The 23,907-nt window shown below is 43.5% G+C and overlaps 1 protein-coding gene across 1 annotated transcript; it reads left to right on the forward strand.

The window, feature by feature from the left end:
• Positions 1-1,325: 1,325 nt before the first annotated feature.
• On the forward strand, positions 1,326-11,158 carry lcorl (ligand dependent nuclear receptor corepressor-like). Its single transcript, XM_079158756.1, has 7 exons — positions 1,326-1,443; positions 2,366-2,431; positions 4,956-5,047; positions 5,221-5,347; positions 7,743-7,967; positions 8,121-8,193; positions 10,054-11,158. Exons 1-7 carry the CDS (start codon positions 1,350-1,352, stop codon positions 11,084-11,086), a joined length of 1,710 nt encoding a protein of 569 aa, XP_079014882.1. The 5' UTR covers positions 1,326-1,349; the 3' UTR covers positions 11,087-11,158.
• Positions 11,159-23,907: the final 12,749 nt, after the last annotated feature.

The raw sequence follows: 23,907 nt of genomic DNA on the forward strand, positions 1-23,907 counted from the left end.
CTCCCTAGCTCGTTATAGGGCGAGGCCATATGTTGTCCGATCGGCCTCCCCCTCCTCTCTCTCTCTCCCTCACTCTGTCACTCCCACTCTCTCCATGAACCCTTTTTCCTGTTTGGTTGTTCTCAAGCCTGTCCTGACAACTCTCTGTACATTCGTGTAGGCCTACACAGTGCAACAAAAAAGAATACAAGTGTTATATTTGAATTATATTTTGCGAAGACCAACCAGTTCTCCTGAATGGTGGATTACCCGTGCGTGTGTGTCAATTTGTGTAATTTCATCAATTTATTTGGTAATTTAAACATGCTTCCAACTGAAATAATACACATATTAAAAAAACAGAGCTTTGCCATGGCCCCTTTTTAAGAAAGGACCCCCAGATAATGTGAGACGGAACATTAGAGTCCATTATCTAAGAGGATAATGTGATTTTGTGGTGCATAATCCCATTGCATCTGTTATTAATTGCAATTTTTACAGACAAATTGGCAAACAATGAAACTGGGGCCCCTAAAGGGTCTGGGGCTTGGCTGCCCTGTCGACTGCATGCAAACAGAGAAACTATATTCGTATGGTGTTGGAGAACAGGATGAATGAAGACCGTATCATCGAGTTACTTCTCGTCCGAGCCTGTGTTTATGCCAACATCTTGTTGCACGCGGGACCCAATGGATGCATTCTGAGAGAATGTGAAGTTCTCTGCTGCCCTCACGTGGCGGCACTGAGGAGAAGCAGGTAGTCCGTTCAGACTGTCAGCATCTGGTTAGAAATTGACTTCGATTTAGGTTGACAGAGTGATAACAGTCAAGTTTGGCTTTATTCTTATTTTATTCTTATTGGTTTTATCAGTACCCCAGGTGATTTTACAGAACTGCTTATCATTGGCTGGCTAAAACTATATGTATTAAAAACCTTTATTCAGTACTGCCCAGGGATATATATGAGTTCTGGTAAACCCGATGAATAATTGATAGCCTAATTTTTCCGTCATTTTACCAAAGTAACATTTAACACTGGGACACCAGTATGCGCTTAACAGAGTATGCCACAAGAACTTTGGTTTGGGTTCATGGAATGACAGTCGGCAGCCATAACACAGACATAACAGACAAGTTAAGGTAGTTTACTGAAGTCACTGAAAAATAATATTTCAACAGCCTAAGAAAGTGGGAGTCTGTTTTATCCGCGAGACCAAATTTAGGGCAAAAAACGCCCCTTGTTGTCTAAAGCTAATCTCCCTCTAGCGGTGGGCCGTGGGCGTGACAGTCGAGCGCTGCAGCTGTAGACCGTTCACAGCCGCTTCCTGTCGCTCAGACGGAGGGAGAGAGAGGGGGGAAGGACGCAGCAGAATGGCGACCGTGCAGTGCTGCAAATGCACGGCCGAAAGGAAAGGGTTTCGGCGGGAACTTGATTCTTGGCGACACAAATTGATACACTGCGTCGGTATGATCCACTTGCAGTTTCGTATTTTGTGAGAAAAAAAAACCCCAACGAGCTTCAAAGTGATTTCGCCCGGTAGCTGAGGGATCGCTATCCCAATCTGTGTTTGATTGCTAGCTTAGGCTAGCTAACTAAAAGCTAGCCAGTAGCCTGACTACATAGGTGGCCAACAGTTAAATTAAGCTGGCAGGCTAATATTTACCAGCTGGCTAGCCCTTCGAGTTGGCTCATTTTTCTTTGTCCCTCTAAGCTAGCTTCCTATCCGCCGGTGCTAGCTCAGTCAGATTTTGTTACATGACTGAGATGATATCGTTCATGTAGTATTAAGGCGTATCATACATTTGTAGCCAACTGATAATTCCAATGTTAGCTAAATTTGTTTATTGACATATATGTTGGCTATGCTAATGAACGGCTAACATGCTATGCTAACATTACCGCTGTTGCTGTTATTTTGGGGGAGGGGATTGTTGCAATGTTCGTGCTTCTAATGTCAGTGCATTATGAGAAAAGCGGACGTTTCAGTGGTCTCGGGTGACGGTTTTTCTCGTACCGTTTGCTATTTTGAACGCTGTTTTTTATGCTACAGAAGCCGGTAACCTTAGGCTAGCTCACCCGAAGCTAGCTGGATTTATTTTGCTTTGTGACGTTTAAGCACAGTGACATTAAACTCTGAATGCACTAAACCAACAACCAAATGGAAATCTTCATGTTACTACCATTCACGGATCATATGCATTGTTTGTTTTGCTTAATAAATGATGATATGGGCTCTTTATTAAACAATACATGTGTCGGTGACAGCTGTCTATGACAGATTCGTTTCGTTGCCGTCAAACTGGTCTAGTTTGGCTCTCGAAGAAAAGCAACAATCTCTTGTCCGTGTCAGTACTGAAGGATGGTTTCTGTTCGATTTGTCTTGCAGGGTTCGAAAGCATTCTGGAGGGAATCTATGGCCCACTGCTGCTGAGGGACCTCAGTTTGTTTGATGGTGGGTTTTTGTGTGTGCATTCAAAAAAAGTCTTCATCACTTTGTGTAATCATAGTTGTATTTTATATTTATTCCCAACAAAGAAATTATTTCTCAACCCTATCTGTACCAATCAGCATTTTTCCATTTTCAGATGCGCATTTAGTTCCATAGTATTTGTGGCTGTAGGACTGTGTAGGTGGGTTGAGTCACTGTAAACATACATTTAGTATTGCGTTGATATAATGTTACCGTGGTTGTTTTTACAGTGGGACTCACAGCTACCGAATGGTGATATATTCTTCTGTACTGAGATTCAGTTATCTCTAGAATTATGGATAGATGATTAAATTGTACCCCTCCCCCACTTAGATTATTAAACAGCCATTTTTACATAGATGATGCCCTCACTCTCACACAGTCCATCTGACCCTATGAACACACAGGGTTTTATCTGGCATGGAACTGCAAATCTATTTCACCTCTAAACTAGTCCCCTGTGCATGTGACCCACTCCTCACTAGCCAGTTAAACAACAACAAAGTATAAACATAGTTATATCATTGAAAACATACCAGTGGCACCACCAACCTTGCTCATTTAAGAAGGCAGCATGGTATCACACTTTAACCCAAAGCTAGACGAGAGGTTAATGGCACACTGGCACCTAATTCCTCCCACTTAAATATAATAAGTTAAACAATAATGCATTTTATTAACAAGGGCTTACGCCTGGATAGCATAGATAAAGATGCTGGATTTAGATGAAACTTTCCCTAGAACCTAGGCTCACAGGCATTTAGTGGTGGGGGGGAAAGCACCGGTGGGGACAGCCCAAAATGTTGCCCTGTGCGTCATTGCCCATTGTGTGGCAATACCATCATTTGGTCCCAAGTTGTTGTCATAATATTACCTCTTATAGATGTGATGAAATCAGATTTTTGATGCACTCTTTTTGGGCTCTCAGTCAAAATGTGTACGCTTACTTCAGGTACAGACAGCTTTGAAATGCAGCATGTTAGATCATTGCAACTTCATCCGTTACATCTGACGGGGACATTCACCACTCTAGTAGCCCTGCTATCGCCATTAGCTTGTAGCTCGCTATCACAGACCGCTAGCACTTACAACCGGTTCTCAGTTAAGATGTGTATATATGTGTATACATGTGTATGTATATATATATGTATACACATGTGTATACATATATGTGTATACATGTGTATGTATATGTGTATACATATACATATGTATATGTGTATACATATGTATATGTGTATGCATATGTATATGTGTATACATATGTATATGTGTATATGTATATGTGTATACATATGTATATGTGTATACATATGTATATGTGTATACATATATATATATATATATATATATATATATATACATACACACACACACATATACATATGTATGTATGTGTGTATACGTATGTATGTATATGTGTATACATGTATGTATGTGTGTGTGTGTGTATATATATGTATGTATATATATTTATATATATATGTATATCTGTATATTATAATACGTTTTCTAGAAGTTCAATTGAGAGACCATTCATAGATAAAATAACCACTCCAATATGACACCATCCTGTAGGGCTGCACGATTATGGCCAAAATCATAATCGCGATTATTTTGATCAATATTGAGATCACGATTATTTATCACGATTATTCATTAATGACCAGTTACCGGACCTTAGATGCTTGGCGGGGGGGGGGTGCTACTCGCAGGAGAGCGACTGTTGCATCGTGCGCGTGGATCGGGGCGGAACACCACCGTGCGCGATGCAGAGAGCAGGGGAATTGTAAACGCGCGACCATGTAGTGACAGACATGACATGCCGGCGTGTAAATAAAGTGTAAGCACAAGTACTCGTCCTTCGAGCTCCCGTCTCTCTACTCTCCCACTTCTACAGGGTGCGCGCATGACACCTCCCATTTCGTTCGCCCCCTGGTGGTTGGCTGACTGTTATTTGAGGAAGCGCTTGATTTCATATGTAGCAGAGCACGTATTTTAAACATCAATATCGCAGACGATCATGCTCATTTAATTGTGGCAGCCAAAATCGTGATCGCGATTAAAATTCGATTAATTGTGCAGCCCTACCTTTCTGCCCACAATTGTCAGCTACAACCAGATAGATTAAGAATAGTATAATTCATGTAGTGAAGGAACCAAAAAATAATCCTGCACATTTAGGTTTTCTCACATTCAGAGTTTGCGATCCGGCACACCTGTTTAAAGGATTTTCTGAAGTGCGAGATCTTTGGTAAGTGTTGCCTGCTGTACACCATACAGCAAAATCTTGGCTGAAGCATATATGTTGTTTTGTGGTATATATTGTCTTATTATGGTCGGACAATATGACTATCATTTAAAGTATTCTCTTGGCATAAAGTTGGTGTGATGATCCAGTTTGGGAACCACTACAGCCTTTTGTCAAATCCTGTATTGTGACCACGGTACGGGGCTGTTTGATCCTTTATGTACCCTCATTTATTGATGTCGTTGTGTCTTTCAGACTGTGAACCTGAAGAGGTGGACGACTGGTCCTCGGAAACAAGTTGCTCTCAATGTTCGTTCTGCAACCTTTCCCTGGACAAACTCAGCAGTGTAAGGATTGTTTAAGTCAAGATAATCCACACATTCTGTTTGTATTTTGCCTTTAGACAAGCCTATTCAAGTAACCCGTGGCTGTTGACAGTTGTTCTAATTGTATTGTTTGATGTTAAATAGAGTGTCATAGGATACGTATTTGTCAGTGATGTAACTTTTTTCCCTTGTAGGATCATCTACCTGCAGCCACGTCGCCCCTCTCCTCCCCCTCTGATTACTCTCCCTGTCAGGCTCCAACCGTCTCTGAGAGCAGCCAATCAGCACACAGGATCCTCCAAGCTGTGTTTCACAAAAAAGGTGAGTCCAGACTCTGTTTCGCCTCGTGGAGCATCGAACAAATTGGCAAATCCCATTATCGCTATACAACTAGTTTCGGTTTTATGAGATATACTTTTCTGACCTGGCTGCTGCCATGGATGTGAATTAAATGAATACAAAACAGTCTTTGTGTCTTTGTTCCTCTGGATAACTCAGACTTTGGTCAACACTTCACCAGGGGACAATTCCTTGATTATATTCGAGCTCAAGTGTTCCCATAAATGTGGCCAGGGTCCTTGAAGTATTCCCAAGGATTCACCAGAAAAATAAATGGAATTTAATCACATGGATGAAATTCTGTATCGTGGTTCATGTCATTTATATCACGGTATTGGTAAATAGAATGATTAAATGATACTAGCGCAGTGCTGTTTGGGACGTTGCTGTTTAGATTGCTTGCCGAAACCTCAAGCGCCACCCCGCTACTGCACAGAGCGCTGTTAGCGTGTTTATTCAAAGTTCATTAATGTTGAACGTATCGTGTGTCCAAATCCCAACAACTTCAACACTGCACGTCCTTTGGTCCCCAGCAATACACCCGCCAAGTTTGAAGGAGATCGGATGAACGGTTCTCGAGATATGCAAAGCAACACCCACATCCAGACGGAGACTTCTTGCTTCATAGTTAGATTATATGGTATTATGATAATTAATGGAAAACCAGACAGGAATGTGGCTAATCCAGCAAAGTGCCTTCCTAACAAATCAAAGTACACATCACATCAATGCAAACACTATACCAAAATCAGTCCTGATCATTAAATTACATCATTGCCCATAGTGTCCTAATACAATGTGTACGTATAAATGATTAGGAAATTAATGAAAACAATACTTGGCATTAGTAGTTAATAATAATATATTATAATTGCAGCTCAAACTGTGTGCGTTTTTGCCATACCAACGTATATTATATCATATTTTACCGCTGGTAAAATACCTGCGCTCATTAAATCCATGCTCTACTTTATGACGGCAGTGGTTTTGTCAAAGCAAGCAACTAATCCGTTTTGAAATGAATAGCTCGGCTGAGAGTATTTACTGATGCTGCAGGCAGTGCTACTTTTGTCCCCGCTGTAAGACCTGATACTAACTTATAATAATGTTACGGCCAGAGAAATACCTCCGCTAATTAAATCCATGCTCCACTTTATAACTGTGAGGGGTTTTGTCAAAGCAAGCGACTAAAACCCATGTTTGGAATTTATACGCGCCAAGTTTATTCCAGCAATGTTTGTGATCGTGAGTAACCTCAACCTGGATGTGTTTTTTGGCTGGATTTGGTGATTTGGGGGCCCCAGGCAAACACTGTCTTGCTTACGTTTCACCCTTTTCTCTAACTAGGAATGTTGGTATTAGCAGTGGTAGAAGTACTGACAAATGTTTCTTAAGTAAAACTAGTAATAGTGTAACTATTATTAGAAAAAGTACTGCATTCAAGTGTTTACGTCAAGTGAAAAGTCAAAGGGACGCCATATCAGCACATGCACTTAAGTTGACCTAACCTCTGTTCAAGGTGGAGCTTTCAATTCGAATATTGTTTCATCAATAATAATGCATCATATTTTAATTGTTATATTTTGGGAGTCAAATCTGCAACGTAACCCGTAACATTTTTCTGTTAAGTAAATGTAGTACTACAATCTGTTCCTCTGAAGTAAACACAGTAAATAGTCGCTATACAGTTAAGTCCCTTTAATGGGTCCATCACGAGAGGGAGCGTGAATGTGATCAGGAGCATGAAGTCAGCCAGTAACATGCACTTTATTTTGGCGAATAAATGCTTCAACTCCAGAGCCAAGCCAAGTTCTCATGTCTTGCTCGTCAGCCAGCTGATGATTAAAGTGAAGGACTTTAACCCCGAAGTTAGCAACAACTCCGGCCGAGGCTCTCTTAATGTGGACTGTGAGTTTTTAACTGTTTAACTGATAGCACGGTTAAATAGTTAATTGTTAACATCTTTACTGCAAACAACGCTCTATCGGTATCTGTAACTACCCAAATGTTAGTACTTGTCCTTGGTCAGAAAAAAAGATATGGATGGATTCCTACATATTGCCCACCTCTACCAGGGTGTAAACAAAAGGCATATTTCAAAGTTTGAAAGATGGATGTTTTTCCCAACTCTTGATACTTACTGCCCTGTAATTTATACAATTTTGCAGACACTTGTTGCTTTTGCTGCTAACGTGTTGAGACCCTGGGAGAGATTTGTGTCACAATAGATTCCTGAAAGCAAGATATCAGAAAAACGTCTCTGAGGATAAAAAACAAAACAGAACGTCCTCTCTTTTCTTGTCCTATGAGAATAACCGAAATCCTGCTTGTTCATCCGGTCTTGTTCTTATTTCTATTGCACCTGTGTCTTCATTAGATGTGTCCCTGGGCTGTGATACCAACATCCCTCTGGTTGCTCAGGAGCTAATGAAGAAGATGATACATCAGTTTGCCTTGGAGTACGCATCCAAGTGCCTACTCCACACCAGTACAAATGGTGTTACAACAAGGACCTCATCACCTTTGTCACAACCATCAGACGCCCCTCTGGACCTCACAGTGAGCCGAACTGGGGAGGAGAAAGAGAGTGAAAGTGACCCGGGTAGGGAAAGCATCAAACCCATTCTCAATTTAAAGCCAATGAAGAGATGTTTCTAGCTTCTAAAGTTTTTAGATCTTGACATTGATGTTGTACCACTGAAGGTACCAAAGCACTGCAACTCAAACCAGTTCAAATGAATTCTTCTTGTAACAGATGGCGTGCTCGACCTCTCCAACAGGAACTCTGCCTGCTCAGCAAATGCATCATCTAACCATAAAGCCTCAGGGTAAGAGTTTCTTTGTATTGTTGGATTTCCTCTGGCTATGAATTGTAGTGGTATTTGACCTTGTGGAAGCCCTGTCATTACTATTAGTTAAAACTGGGGGTTCTACTTGAATACAATATTACATTTACGTGAACTCGGCATGACGAAGCCTACATCCACACTAAAAACAAAAATGATCTCAGTACACGAGTACTTAAGTACCATTCTAGAAATGATCACCGTCTATATCAACTCGCCTGAAAATACACATGACCATTCACGAGCACTGGGCATGTAGTGCCGGTGGAAACAGGAAGCAGATTGTCCACTCTGCGGTTGGTTGCTTAGTTACAGAAAATTCAACGGCGTATTATTTTGCCTCCTATAGTATATGGTCGTGTTTCATACTTAAGGTCCTCTATATTTCCCCCACACACACTCAAACAGACAAGTTTATGATATTATGGGTCTAGAAACTGAGTGAACACAGGTTTCACTTGTTTTCCCCCGGTTCTGTTGTTGTCCGTGGTCATACTGGAGAGCTTTTATGCTTTTCTTCGTTTACAGATTCTTTGTGAATTTCACAATAGTTGTGTAGAACTAAATAAGCATAGATAACAAAAGAAAAGTCCTCCATTTTATGTCCATCACCCTCCTCAAAACCGCAAACAGTGCCTTCCTACTTCCTCTCCGCGGGGCTGAGTGCAGAGCTAGAAAATCCCTTGAGGAATTGCTTGCCTCCTGCGTGTGTAGGCAGCAGTAGCGTGATAAAATGTAGAATTTAACTGCACAAAAGCTGCTAGCATAGACAACAATGTCGGCCGCCCCTGTGATTTGTTACCCATGTTTAAATGAACCACCGGTCGTCGCTTGGTAATCACGAGTCATGTCCTGTTTCTTCTGGGAAAGGGTCAAATGATAGGTGCGTGACGAATCCGGGAAGGACTTGTCGTGACTGATGAGACCCAATCAAGAAGTGAACGTGGGTGTTGCGTCATCGTTTTCATCAAAGGTCTCCGTTTCTACCCATCCAGACTAAAAGACAATCACACTGTTTTCAAACTAAAATGGCTCCATTGGCGTTTTCATTTCAATGAATCTGTTTTAGAGGTTCCAAAACGCCAGAATAGTGTGGATGCTAGGCCTTAATGTAGCAAGAGTTATACATTTGAAAACGAAAACGTATTGGTGTGGTTGTAGCCTTAAACGTGACTTAAAATATGAGGAAATCCCCATTTTTAACTGAGTCCAGCATTATTGTCTACTAAATGTACTTTAAGGTGTAAAGCATGACAAGGACTGGAGGGTCAGCATCAACGCGGTGTTGTTTCTGTCTGGCACTGCATTGATCAGTTCCTCTCTAGTCATTATGAAGAGCTAGCTTGTGTTCGGTGTTTTGGTTCTATGGGGTTGACTCTTTTATCTCTTGAGCGGTAACGTCACAGCAATGGCACCGTGTTATAACATTTGCCAACAGCTCAGGATTGTACAATGAGGAGAACACTGCATTACCTCATAACGATTTCGCCTCCTTTTTTTTTTTACTTATCCGGTTGTGATGAGTTTGATAATTCAACCTTCAAGCATGTAGGACTCTCACTGAAGGATATCACAAAACTACAAGGGTTGCATGTGTGTGAGCGCCAAAGTAACCCCAGCCATTCACAGACTGTCCCACCTGGACGTGAAGTGGCTTTGCCACACACAAAGAATGTTTGTGAGAACAGACAGACATGAAACATAACAGTCGCAGTGATGTTACCAACACAAGGCATAAAGGAGTGGACCCCTCGCTCTGCACCCCCCCTGTCCCCTATGCCAAAATCAAACTCCCTCCATCACCTCCATCCTGACCCTGCTGTTTGGTCCTCCCATCCCTAGGAGGCAGCGCAGGCAGTTCATTGAGAGGAGCTTGGAGCTGTCTGAGGGGTTGCTGTCCAAGGCCTTGAAGGATATTCGTTCTGGGAGGCTGCAGGAGCAGCGGGCCGCATTGCTTTATGGGATACCCCTTCACACCCTGAGGCAAGGTCTGGACGGCTGGGCTGAGGGAAGGCTGGGGATACTACATCAACTTGCACCAGGAAGCAGAGATTTCAGGGATGAAGTGACGTCATATAATGTGATGTCGTCAATGTTGGGCGGCGAAGCCCGTCTTGTTCTGCAGAAGGTGGCGGCGTGGGCGGAGCGGGCAGAAATCGGAGGAGCTGCAGAGGAGAACGGAGACTTGAGTTTCCCCTCTTCCTCTCTTACCTTTTACCAGCCGTGCGGTCTGCAGAAATCGTTCCCCCAGCTCAGGGATGCTCTCCAGCCCCCAGCAAGCCCCACTCCCAGTCTGGAGCCACCCACCTCCCTGCGTATTCCTCAGGTCCGCTCCTTGTCCATCCCAGCTGAGAATGGCAGCGTGGCAGACAACCTAAATCAACGTACCTCATCAATGGAGGGTTTCGGCAGTCCATCGACAGCTACCGCGAGACCCTCGACCCTCTTCAAACTCAGACCTCCTATCTTACCACACGGCTGTCCAGGCAGTGCCAACCAGTCACCTCATCGCCTGGGACCACGGGGGTCCTCACTGGATGATTCAGAAGACGGGGGAGGCGTCCGGGATAAAGACAAGCAACCGAGAAAGAAGCGCGGGAGATACCGCCAGTACGACCACGACCTGTTAGAGGAGGCCATCACCATGGTAATGGGTGGTCGCATGAGCGTGTCCAAGGCCCAGGGGATTTATGGGGTGCCCCATAGCACACTGGAATACAAAGTCAAAGAGCGTACTGGAACACTGAAGAACCCGCCCAAGAAGAAATCTGCCAACTTTTGCTCGTCCAATTCCAACTCGTCTGGTTCTGGTACCACGACCGGTTCCACTAACTCAGGGACTCTCGCCTCAGCTGCTGACGCTAAGATGTTCTAGACCACAGAACTCCTCAACACTTGAACTCATCACCTTTGACAAGACACCTGTTTTCTGGAGACACTTGTTTAACACAACACATGCCTTTACAAAATATATATGGATATTGATATTCAGGTCTTTTAACTCTGTGTCTGTAACGTGACAGTCGTGCTTTCAGCTGTTTCTCTCGCTCTGTCCTGGGCTGGGATCAGAGCGGCTACGAGGTCCAGCGGTGCTCATTGCAGCTTTTGTTCACAGGGCCCTGCCCCAAGTCCACAAACTCCTCGTAGCTTCAGTTGTTATCTTTAAAGCTAAAAGATGCTAAAGGATATGGCTTGCTTTATATTATCTGCTTACACTTATCAACAAATCCCACTGAAAGACCAAAACCAAAACAGAATATTTATCCTGCTAACCTGTATTGTCTGTGGAGCCAAAGGCGGATATTTTTACATTTTTCTTTGATGGAAAAGTGGCTGATGTGCACATTGTTGGCACAAAATGCGATAAAGAAGTATTTTTGTCTTAAACGTTCATCGGTTATGACTGAAACTGTTATCCACTACTTTTGCAACTGATGATATTCTACTGTGCCCTGTGCTGCAGGTTGTATGTTTACAGTCCTTATTGGATGACAGTGGAGTTCAAAGGCACAGAGGTGTCCGCAGCATCAGTCTGTGGCTACACAGACCGTACTATTCAGGATGAATCAGTGGTTGGCTTTGGTCTTGTTGGGGGTTTTAACAGGATAAAATAACACCAGCGTTATCCTTAAAGACATTCAGGAAGTTCCTAACTTTGTTTTCATGTCTCTATGATTTAAATTTTCTTGAAAGAGGAAAAACAGACATTGATTGTTGCCCACCAGACTGCCCAGGATGGAGTGTGAGGAGCACAATGGTGGACTCCGTAGAGCTGAGAAACAAAGTGTGACTCTCACGTTTGCTAGCTGTTAGATTATTAGGTTATTCAGGTTTCTCTTAATGGAGCGTTGATGATTGTCATTTGCAGCTTTCTATCTCTCTCTGGGTATTTTACCTAGGCCACTGAAGTGACTTAGAGCCATTATAACAGATGAAAAACTCTTTGCTATCGTTAGACATCTCTGCAAACAGGGAGATTGTACAGTATAATCCGCTGTGGTGGCTACAACCTCCTTTTTGAGTTTTTCCGTTGAAGAGATTAGCTTGAGAAAGCCATTTTTATGTCTGCATAGTTCTCCTCTCTATTTGTGCTAAGCTAGTCTGAACATTGTATCGGGTGTAGTTGGAATGCAACTGTGCAGCATGTTTTCTAATGTGCGCTGATAAGCTTGGGAAAAATGTACGTTGTTGTGTAAGTGTTCCGTTTGTAAAAAGATGCTCTTTTATTATCACAGATATGTACCGATTCTGCATTACTGTAAACCTCATACATGACTGCTGCTTAGAACGTTACTTTACCGGAGCGTTTCCCCCGGGACAAAGGGGCGGAGCTACAACAAGCCTGTTTCAACGAGCCGAAATTCCAAAAGGCGACACGTATTGTGATGTGTGGCGCCGCAGCTTAAACGTTAGCGGTGTTTGTTTTTTGTCGGCCACTGGAGGTTCCAGTAGTTTTTGGTGGGACAATGACTTGATTCAGTGCGAGGCTCACAGGCTTCTCTGTATGCGTCTGGGGGAAATGTTGCATCTACACTCGCGTCTGCCACTGAGATGGGCCTATTTCCATTAACAGTGCTGCTACCAAAGCAGCAGTTCAGGGTTACCCACACAAAGCTGCTTGATTTGTTTTACTCTGACGTCTGCCTGTCTGTCTCTCTCTATTTCTATCTAACCTCGTTGCCACATATATATACCTCTGAACTTAATCTGCCTACAGCCGCGTGTCAGGTTGCACATCAAGGCCTCTGTGTTACGATGCTGGATCTGCTGGGCTTTAGCTTAGGAACTCTTGTGAGCCGTTTGTCTCTCAAGGAAAAAAGAACACAGGTGTAAATGCATTGCCATCATCCACACTTACATTTCTGTCAAGTAAATTATTAGACAGTCAGTCGGCCGTTTCGTTGTGGAAGATTTCTTATTTTATACGTTTGAAATTCTGCCACGTTGCATCTCCAGGAGATCTGCCATGTTGTTAGTCTGCACCAGGAAGCAGAGATTCTGGGTGCAAGCTTTTGTCCTTGTTGGTTATCTTTGTATGTGTTATGTGTCATTTTTAAGGCTAATGGTAACCGTGTTTTTTGGTCAGGTTGTTTTGGCATTTCAACCTTTTGTAACTTTGGCTACTATACACACACTGATGTGTGCGCTCCTGAATGTGTCCACTCTTAACAGTACACAGTGCCTGTGTCTGGGGCTACAGCACAGTGCAGCATGATGTGTCTACTCTGGGAATGATCTGCTATTTATATCAAAGAGCCCGTTTGTGAACAAGCCTAAACACCTCTTGAGAAATAGAAAAAGTCTTTCATTGTATAAGTTTCTTTGCAGTGTATTCTGGGAACACACCGGGGCTTGTTTTCAAGCTTCAGGCATTTCTAGTTTCTTTTGGACTGAACTCTGCTGGTAAATCTTTGAAAGGACTGAACAGAAATCTGCTATTTATGCATCAATCAATTATTGCACTATGATTTATAAGAAGCGTTTTTATTGTAGAAACCTTTTGTGTTGTTGCTGCCTACTTATTTATTGATTGTGATTTTACTAGTTAGTTGTAACTATTGATTTGTAATAGGGCACTCTGATGAAATGTGAAGTGTGTATTGCTGCATGAACGCTTTTAAATGTTAGCACATATCTTTTATGTAGTGCTAAAATGACCCTTGACTATTGTGGTTGTTTAGTGCTTATGTTGAGATTAAATTATTTAAGTGATTCAAAAAAAAAAAGAAGAAGAAGAAAACATTTGTAACAGTAACACTACAGAATGTAACCCACTTGTACTGCATCCAGTCCAGTTGAACCCTGACCAGGGCTGGACTTATACAGCACTTCAATTCTTGGACATATTATCCATAATTAAACATTTAAGCTAGTTTAATGATATTAAAATCAATGACTTGTTTTTCTAGTGAAACTAATCACTCACAGAACCTGATTTAACTGTTAGTTGATTTGACGATTAGAGGTTTGTTAGTTTTGTCGGTGAAAGTGCTGTTGAAGTTAACATTTAGTTTGGAGCGTTCTACAATCGTTTGCCTTCAGCAACTCATCAATAAAACGGTTCTTTAATCAGTGGCCAGCTGTCATCATTTTACTAACATCATGATTTGTTTCAGGGTCTTGCACATTATTGACAGTTCACGAGGACAGTCGCTTCTTTTTAATTGTGGAACTACCCGTGGCTGTGTATGTAGCACGAGGCACTCACTTTGTGTGGGTTTCAAAATGTTTACTACGGTGTTATTCTAATGATGTTAGCAAATGTAGACAATGCAGTGGGCTGTAGTTGGCTGCAAACAACTTCTATAATGCAGCAATAATAAAAAACTTGTCAAATGAATTTATAGATGGGACATAGTTCAACATAATAGTGCATGGAGATGTTTGACTGTGGTGAATAGGTGCCTGCTGGAGTGTCTTTCTTGGTTCTGCCGCTAAAGTCCAAAAACGTTAGCCTCACTAAACAGGCCAGCAGATTACAGAATATTTACATACAAATTAAGTGCAGATCGTGTACCAGACCATGGTGGAAATACCACAATATAAAGTGTATTATCGTGTTGCTCACAACATAATCAGACCTGTTAGTCTGTGTGAGTATGTATTTGTTGTTTGGCATTTTAAACTGGGCTCAGCTATGAATAAAACTCCAATCTTTTTATTTTTGCCTCTTAGCTCCCTGCTGCCATCAAGTGTGGAAGAATTGGGTGATCTGGGACAGCGAGGGACTCACCAGAGCTCTGCATTGGGTGCTGTTCTCAGCTCGCTCTGCTCAGCACACCGTTCTTTACTCTACCAGATCCTGAAGCTGGCGCGTCAGGAGAAATTGCTGTTGCTCCTTAATCACAGACCTGTAGGCCAAACTGAATCTCACTGCTGTCACTGTGGCGTAAGCCCACAGGATAATGTTAGCCCTAATACAGTACCATTTAGTGACGGCAAAGGTCGTAACAGCAGCCCCTACTGCCCTTTAATTGATTGGGATAATCAAAGTCATGGCAGCGCAATGTGTCATCCAGGAGACTCCAAGTCCAACCGTAGCATCCATCACTACCCTTTAACAGACTGTAAAAGTGACGCTCTGTGCTCCAGCTACTGCTGTGTGCAGCGGTGCAGGATGGGAACCTACACTGTTATGTGCCCCAAGAGGCTGCACTGCATTTCCTGCCAAAGCCTTGCTGTAGGTCGTATCGACAACATGGTGTGTTCATTTGCGTCCTCTCCTTCGTTATCCAAATCCCCCTCACTGTGCACTCCCTCCTCTAGCTTATTCCCTTCTTCATCGATCTGCTGTAACCAACACAACCCCCACTGTTGTCCCTGTTGTTCAAACAAAGCCTGTCTGACGCCGTTCAGGGACACAATAGAAAGAGGGGTTGGAGATGGGGATCCCCCTTGTCCTGTCCTAAAGAGAGAGCAGAGCCCCTCTCCTCCTCCTCTGTCCCCTATCCCCTCTGACATCAATAAGAAAACTGATGAAAAGCCACCCTCCCTCCTTCACCATAGACAAGAGGAGGAAGCTGACCCAATGGTTAAAGATGGTCTTGTGAATGCAAGCCACCAAGAAGCAGATGTGGATACAACTGCAAGAGGGGAGCGAGACTATAGAAACCCAAGAAGTAGTCAGGCTGAGCAGAACCCAAGTGGGACTTCACTGCAAGACGTTGTGAATCGCTTCAGTGAGAAACTGGAGACAATCGGACCTATAGAGAAGGATCCACCTCTGGTTGCAACAGCTGTTAATGTCTCTGAAAAGGAGAAGCAACAGTGCGCCTCAACCAGTCAGAACCTGCAGTGTCAGGCTGATGCTCATTTGACTGAAATTATCACCACCGTGCTTCACACAGGCAGCGCTAGTGATTACAATCTCAGTGAGCTGTTCAATCGCCATGATAGTAAAGAGCCCAAGTCACCTAACACCCGCTCCCGGCGTCGCCAAGAAGTCCTTGCTGCTATAGCAACACCTGCCGACGATGCTTCAACCAGAAGGCACACCTTACAAATTAAGCGAGACCTTGCCATGTTTGACCAGTGCTACAGTAGTAGAAAGGGACCACTAGCAAAGAGGGCAAGAGTGAAAGATGGAAATGTTACTGTAACTAAATCACCCACTTCATCAGAGTCCAACCTAGTTAAAGAGGAGTCTAAAAGCGAAATGGAGGTAGGTTTGGAACCTGAAGAGAATTATAGAGTTAGGGAGGGACCACTGAACATTCTCACTGCAGAAAGTGAAAGGGATGAAGTAAAAGAGGACATACAGACAGTTGTACAAACGGAAGAAGTTCAGATCATTAAAGCAGAAGCGACACAGAGGAACATATCTGGTGAGGAAGAATGTCTTACCCTCTCAGACGCTCAAATACCGACCCCTGAGCTGCAGAGAAATGATGGCAAACAAGATTCAAAGGGAGACAATGTACAAACACAGGGGATAACAGTGAGTGCAAGCCCAGCAAAAAAGTGTAGCAGGCCCTGTAAAGAAGATGGTATAGGTAGTGGTCCTGAGGGAGACGGAAACCATGAAGAAGCCCCACCTGGTCAAAGCCCTGACAGTGACAATAGACCAGGTAAAGGTAAAGATTGCCATAGTTCTATTAGAGATGGGAAGACATGTCAACCACACCACTCGGAGGACACAAGGAGATCCAGGAGAAATATAGTGCCCCCACAGCGGTTCTCCTCTTATGTCACAGAGCCCTGGAAGAAGCACAATGTTGCATGTTTCCCTGAAAGTAGGGACTTTAACCAGGGAACAGAAAAGGACGAGGTTTTGACATCTAGCTTCCTGGGTGCCTTATCCAAAGAGCCAGAGGCTGAGGACACCCAGTTTGAATCAAGAAGTGAAGCCCCTTTGTCCTCACCTGAGCACACATGGAAGCTTACCTTTGAATCAACACATGAAGAACAATGTGGGCCATCCCACACAGAGTCAAAAGGTCTCACTACAAACCAGGTCTTTCCACAAACTGCAGCTGCCAAAGACAAGAGTCCTACAAAACAGAGCCCGGACGATAAGACAGATGGCAGGCTTCGGTCCTCTCTAAAAAGACTACAGGGCTCAAAGGCAACTTCAAGAACTCCCCAAGACCCATCAAATACCGATGTCACCATGGCGTCTGCTACCTGTGTCGAGAGCCTTCCCAACTCCCAAGTCCAGTACACTAGTCCGATAAAGCTCATGTTTTTTTCACCAGTAAAGGATAAGGAAGGGCTTAGATACAGTCTGAAGTCAGCATATTCCGGTTCTATTACACAGGAACCCTTTGACCCATGTATAGAGTCTTCATGGTCAGGGACACTTGAGAAACAAAAAAGCCAGAGAACTGAGCCGGTCACTTTACAAGTCAAATCTGTTTCTGCACCACTAAAGTCTGCTAGCTCACCTGCAAGATCTGCTACTTCAACACCCAAGCCCAAGTCAGCCCCTTCATCACCCAAGTCAGCTTTTTCATTATCAAAATCAGCCTCTTCACCAGCCAAGTCTGCGTCTTCATCACCCAAGTCAGCCTCTTCACCAGCCAAGTCTGCGTCTTCATCACCCAAGTCAGCCTCTTCACCAGCCAAGTCTGCGTCTTCATCACCCAAGTCAGCTTCTTCACCAGCCAAGTCAGCTTCTTCATCACCCAAGTCAGCTTCTTCATCACCCAAGTCAGCTTCTTCATCACCCAAGTCTTCTTCCTCACCAGCCAAGTCTTCGCCCAAGTCAGCTTCGTCATCACCTAAAATAGGCACCAGAAGATCGGGCGAAGGTACTCCAACTAAGCGTCTGGCTGGAGCTGAGAGCCAGAGATCACCAGGTGACTCGATATCTTTCCATGAAACCACTCCAAAAAGGCGTCCGGGCCGGCCCAAGAAGCTGGGACCACAGGTTGAGCAAAAGGTAAAAAGGCCAATTGGTCGACCACGCAAGGAGAAGGTTGTGGATTCAGTAATGGGGGCAAACACGGTAGATGGAAAATCTGTTGTAGCGTCTGAAGTTGAGGAGAATGTAAACAAGAACCTTAAAATAACAGTAGTGTATGGCCGTTCAAGGCGAAACAACGCCAACAAACGTATGGTGTCTGAGGGCTTTGACCAGCTGCAAACAGAATTCCATGATGCTTGGCAAGCAGTGGGCCTAAAAGGTGACTTGGGCATTTTAATGCACAACTCTAAGACAAGCTCAGGTGATATCAAAGCAGCCTCAACAGAATCTCCCGAGGAATTAAATTTTGTCGGCCCTGTAAAAGAGTCTGCCCCTCAATCTAGCAGTAACATCAAATGTCAAAAGAGGGATGATTCTGCACCCTCAAGGAAACCAGGTAGACCTGCAAAAGTTAAAATCTCTGGGATCTCAGTCACAGTAACCACAGTGTCGCCTCGGCAGCGTAAAATTCAGATAAATAAGGATACTGTGCAGTCTCCGGAAACACAAATTCATAGAAAAGTTCTCCTACCAGATTTCAAATCTGCCAAAGAGCCCTGGACAATCAGTCGTCAGTCAACAAGCAAAATTCGTCAAACAGAAGGGGTTGAACCAGAGGATGAAAGTAAAGGCAAACCGCAAAATCAGCCGGTAGCAGTGCGTCACTCAATGAGAGTGAGGAAGCCCTCGATCCACTTTCTGCACGCTGTTGCCACCTCTAGATCATACAGCCACAGCAATGCTCTCCTACGGCGCTCCAAAAAACTTCTGCTAAACAAGGCCAGCAATGAAAGGAGACAGGGGGAGCAACAGAGTGGTGTAGAGACGTCGAGGGAGAAAAGACGGCTCTGCGGACAAGAAAGGAACAACATCTCTCAGGACCTGAGCAGAGTGGCGGGGGTGTCTGTGGACTCGATCTTTACTCCAAAAGAGACACTAAGGTGGTGGGCGGCATCAGCTGAGGAACCGACTATGAACCAAGAGCTTGCCAGGCGAATACGACTCATCTCTGACACTTGGGTCTCAAACACTGTGGAGAACCAAGGAAAAGAAACTGCCTTTAAATCAAATCTAGGCACTAAAGGCAACAGTTCTTGTACCAGGACTTCAAAACATTCCTCTGTCCGAATGCTGTTTGACTGTCCTCCTGACAAACCAAGGTCCTGCAGCAGGCAGCAGCTCTGCTCCTGGTTCATGCAGACCACAGAGACGCAGTCTCTGGCTATTGTCAAGAAGGCAAGCTCCCGTAATCCTTACGAATTCATGCACTTCCCTCGTTCTGCCAATAATAAGAGTGCTTGCCACAGCCCTCAGGCAGAGCGACTCCGCAAACACATCAAGAAATTTGCTAAAACGGTGCCAAAAAGTCCTTTGCAACACCAACAGGCTCAAAAAAGGTTGAGGAATAGAAATGAGGCATCTCTGCCAACACACAAGATCAGGCGACAACTTTTCACTCCCACGTTTCCAACAGGCAGGCTCAGTCAAGGAGCTCAATTGCGGAGAAGAGTATTTGGCAAATACCGGACCACTCTATGTAGAGCAAAGACAAGGTTCCTAACCCGAAACGAAAGGGAGAGGTGGCGAAAGAGGCAAAGGACTAAGAAAAACATGAAAGTAGCTACACGTTCAAATGGACATGTCGTGACTGGACCACAACCAAAACGTAAATCATTGCGCAGATCAGCAAAAGATCAGTTGTCTGACTGTTTGGACTGTTCTGTTGACCAAACTCGGGAGTCTGTGGATGTAACCAAAGAGCAGAACCTCTGCTCTAAAGCCTGGAGTCCCGAGACACTGAAGGAATGCCGGGTGTTTCTGAGGAAGATCAACTCTCCAGACAACGAGTCAACTGAGGAAGAGTGGGACTCCTGTACCGTGACACTGGATGACGGGTCACCTTCTGCATTCCTCTTTGCAGGAAGGGAGAGAGAACTGGTAGGAGTTGTTAAAGCTGTGAAAACTGAAAGAAAAAGAGAGCTCGCAAGTTCCGAACCTAAATCAGTCCAGGAGCCGGATGAGACGCCGGCGGGGAGGCAGAAAGGCAAATACAAAAGTCCTGGGGTTGTGTCTACTGAATCACCGCAACCACCACCAGCGAAGAGGTTGAGACAATCGCGTATGAGGGGCCTAACCGGGCCACGGTGGTGCGACTTTGTGTTTGGTAACTACCTCTCTTTTATTAAGTATCAACTTTTATCAAGCTTTCATTTCAAACCATCACAAAATCAAGTTGTGCTCTTTCTTTTCTGACAGAAAACTAAATGAAGCATGAAGCCTCCTACCTGGGAAAGGGCCTGTGGTTTAACGTGGTGCCTTTGGACATTGAGCTGACCACGTGGACTGACCATCCCGCTATGGTTAAGTCTTACACTCAGCAATTATGTAGCAGTCTAACTTAACAAATGCTTGATGTTGCACTATTTTTATCCATGGATATGTATGTACAGAAATGTCAGATTTTTTTAATTGTAAACCTGCCTTTGTCTTTCTGAACGCGTTAGTAGATCAAATCATTACGTCCGTTTTATTGTGATCATTGCTTTTACCGTGAGCCCTGTTCAGAGTGGCTGTATGGAAAGACGGTGCCATCTCCCCCAAAATATACCTCATTATCAAGGCCATCGGGCAGTGACCTTTTAATGTAAATCTTAACCTCTTTTCAAAACGTAATTTATAGTCCCCCTTACTTTGGCACTGTTTAAATTCCAAATTGCTCTTTATAATTGTTTTTCAATTTGACAAAATGGTATTGAAATTGAATGACATTCTCTCAATCAGACCCTTGCTTGCCATATTTTTCTTTGAGGCTTCAGTCACTGTTGTATTACAAGCCAGTAGCCCAAAACGTGGTGTGAATGAAGAACTCTTTTTAAATCAACCAATCTTTCACCCGAATCACTATTTGTGTATGGGCCCCAAACTTTAACATGGTGTATTGAACTACAGTAATTGGCCATCCAGCTGTACATTCAAACATCTTCAAGTGTTGGCACCAAACAGCGGATAACCCCAACGTTCTGAGTGACTACATATTCAGCCCCACAACATGTAGAGGTGCACGTGAAGCGATGAGGAAAAAGGCAGAGTAGAACCCGATTCATTAGTTGGTTTGTGGGATCCGTCTTGTTTTATCTTTATGTATCTTCTCGGTTTCACCCAAAGCAGATACTGTATGTCGGTGTCGGATCTACTTCTTGCACTATCCCATCTGAGATTATTAACCCCACTACACAGATTCCTTCCCCATATTTTGCACATCCCGTGTCCCACTACTAAACCCTACTGTAAAACTAGAGAATCGATTTGGTGCAATACAAACCCAGATGATTTATCCATATGTAGTAATTATTTTATTTCTGACAGACGAATGGATGTACACGATGGCCTGGGATGTTACTTCAGTAGTTTTTTTTCTCCATAGCCATGTAATGTGATCTTAAAGGATATTGCTCTTTTTTTCCCACCTGCTTTGTTCTCCTCAATGAAGCAGAAAAATAACAGATCCCTAATTGTTATAATAGCATTAAATAGTTTTTATCATAAACGTACTAGCATTACTTACTGTTTAAATGCAGGTGGGAACCGTGTTGCTGTTTAGGTTTCCCTTTAGTTTGTGTTTCAGCGAGACGCGTACCTCCACTGGGGCTCAGCTCGGCCCACTGCTCTTTAAAATATCAACCATGTGATAGACGAGGCCAGAGAGAGATGAGCCGTTAACACTAACCTTGGATCGGCATCACGTTAGAGGGAAAGTAGATCCAAGATGTCTGGCTGTAGGTCAAAACCTAAACCTGTAGTGTGTCTGTGTGTTGCTATGGTTGCCATTTCAACAGGAGGGATGTGGGGGGCGGCCCAGTCTTGTGATCAGCGCTCTGTTGAAGAACCTGGTGCTAAACATCTGTTGTATATTTTCTTTATCATGTGTTTTTATATACTGTCCATTACAGATGCAACAAAGAGGCGTCTGTGATTGGAACAATAAAGAGTCTTTTGAAATAACCAGCGATGTGTTTGATTTACAGCGACCACAGCCCCGAACCCTTTCCATGGTGGAGTACACACTACCAACAGCACATCTGGGCCCCGTTCCTCTTACGTGGTTCAACTAAGTCGATCAAATGTCCTATTATCCAGCTTAAATTAACTCGATGATTGACGTCAGGCTATCTCGGTTCCTCAAAGGCTGATCCGCGCTCAAACAGTCTCGTTAATTCGAACCAGATGTCAGACAACAGGATCGTTGCGCGTGTCCGTCCTACTTCAAAAGAGGGAAGCGTCGATCACCAAAACCATGATTTTCTAACAGTACAACGGCAAATAAACGCAAAGAAAGAGCCTCTTTTTACTCCGCTGACGAGCAGGAGATGATCATGAACACATATGAGGAATTCAAGACCATAATCATGGCGAAATCTAACGCTGCGAGGGCTAGACGAGAAGCATGGCAAAATATCGCAGACGTCGTTAAAAGTATTGGGAAAATGTATAGGTTAATTTTAAGTGCCTCATCACCCCAATCAATCAGATGATATTTCTTTAAATGTGCCTGCTGGCAGTAGGCTTAATGGAATGCATCATCCAATGAGATCTATAGCGAACATAATTCTATCAACTCTTTCAGAATAAGTAGATAAAAACAAGCCCAAAGAGAATCTAACTGATACGCATTAATAGATACTTATGAGGATATATGTACTGTATGCACTTATGTATCATGTACTATATATATGTGTATATACATGTATGTGTAGATTACCATATAGAATAGGAGTTTGAATTTGCGTGTGCGAATCTGTGTATGGGCGGATCAGTGTGTATGTATTATTCATAATAAGCAGTGAAAATAAATTGTGTAATTATCTCTATTCTTATCATGAGTCCACCTTAATCATGTTCTACAATAATGATATCTATGGTGTACTAATAATACTGTCATATCATTATGAGTGCTTTCAACCATCATGTAGTTCAACCAGCCATCAAGAGGACACGGGAGCAAGTAAAAACTAAGAACAAAAACATTATTCAGAATGGTGATCAATACAACATGTGCCATGGTGATGTAATGAACACATCCATAAGTTTCTTAATCGCCAAATAAACTTTATGAGCAGCACGGCATGCAGCGGCTTTCCCGATGTTCTCCGCATCACCGACACTGTACAAACATGAACCACTCGCTACACAGCGCGAGGCTGTGATCCAGTCTGTGAGACAGTAGATGGCGTGTGGTGTTCAATGTACGGCTCGAGAAGGTCTTTAAATAAATGATTCCTTGTCGGCAGAATCGATAGCGCTCGTACAGGAAGTCATCATGATGTGATAACGGATCTTAGCGATCTCGAAGAACTCTCTCCCTATAAAACGCTAATCTGACTAATATCGCTTCCTCATCGATGGATCTCTGAGGAAGGGAGCTGACACTTTTTTCCGGGGGAGTGGCAGCTTATCCAGCGGATCTAGCTCAAGCCTGCTCTGGAGCAGGTTCAGGCTTATGGATGTGTTGCTATGGTGATTTTTCCAAACTTGCTCCGAGGAACCGAAAAGCCTCACTTATGTAATCTCATCCTGAAAATTATCCGGCTAACTCAGTTAGCCACGTACGAGGAATAGGGCCCTGGTCTACCATACAATTTAGATTGTGTGCACTGTTTGTGTGATTAGTTAAGCTGATGAAGACAAAGTGTGAGAACAATGCTTATAGGTGTGGCTGTGTGGACCCACACTTACATGAGGAATTAAAGTTGTTATGGTCACTAGCTAGTACAGCTGGAGGTCTCCTGGATTAC

This window comes from Pholis gunnellus, assembly GCF_910591455.1.
Source record: "Pholis gunnellus genome assembly, chromosome: 5".
NCBI lineage: Eukaryota > Metazoa > Chordata > Actinopteri > Perciformes > Pholidae > Pholis > Pholis gunnellus.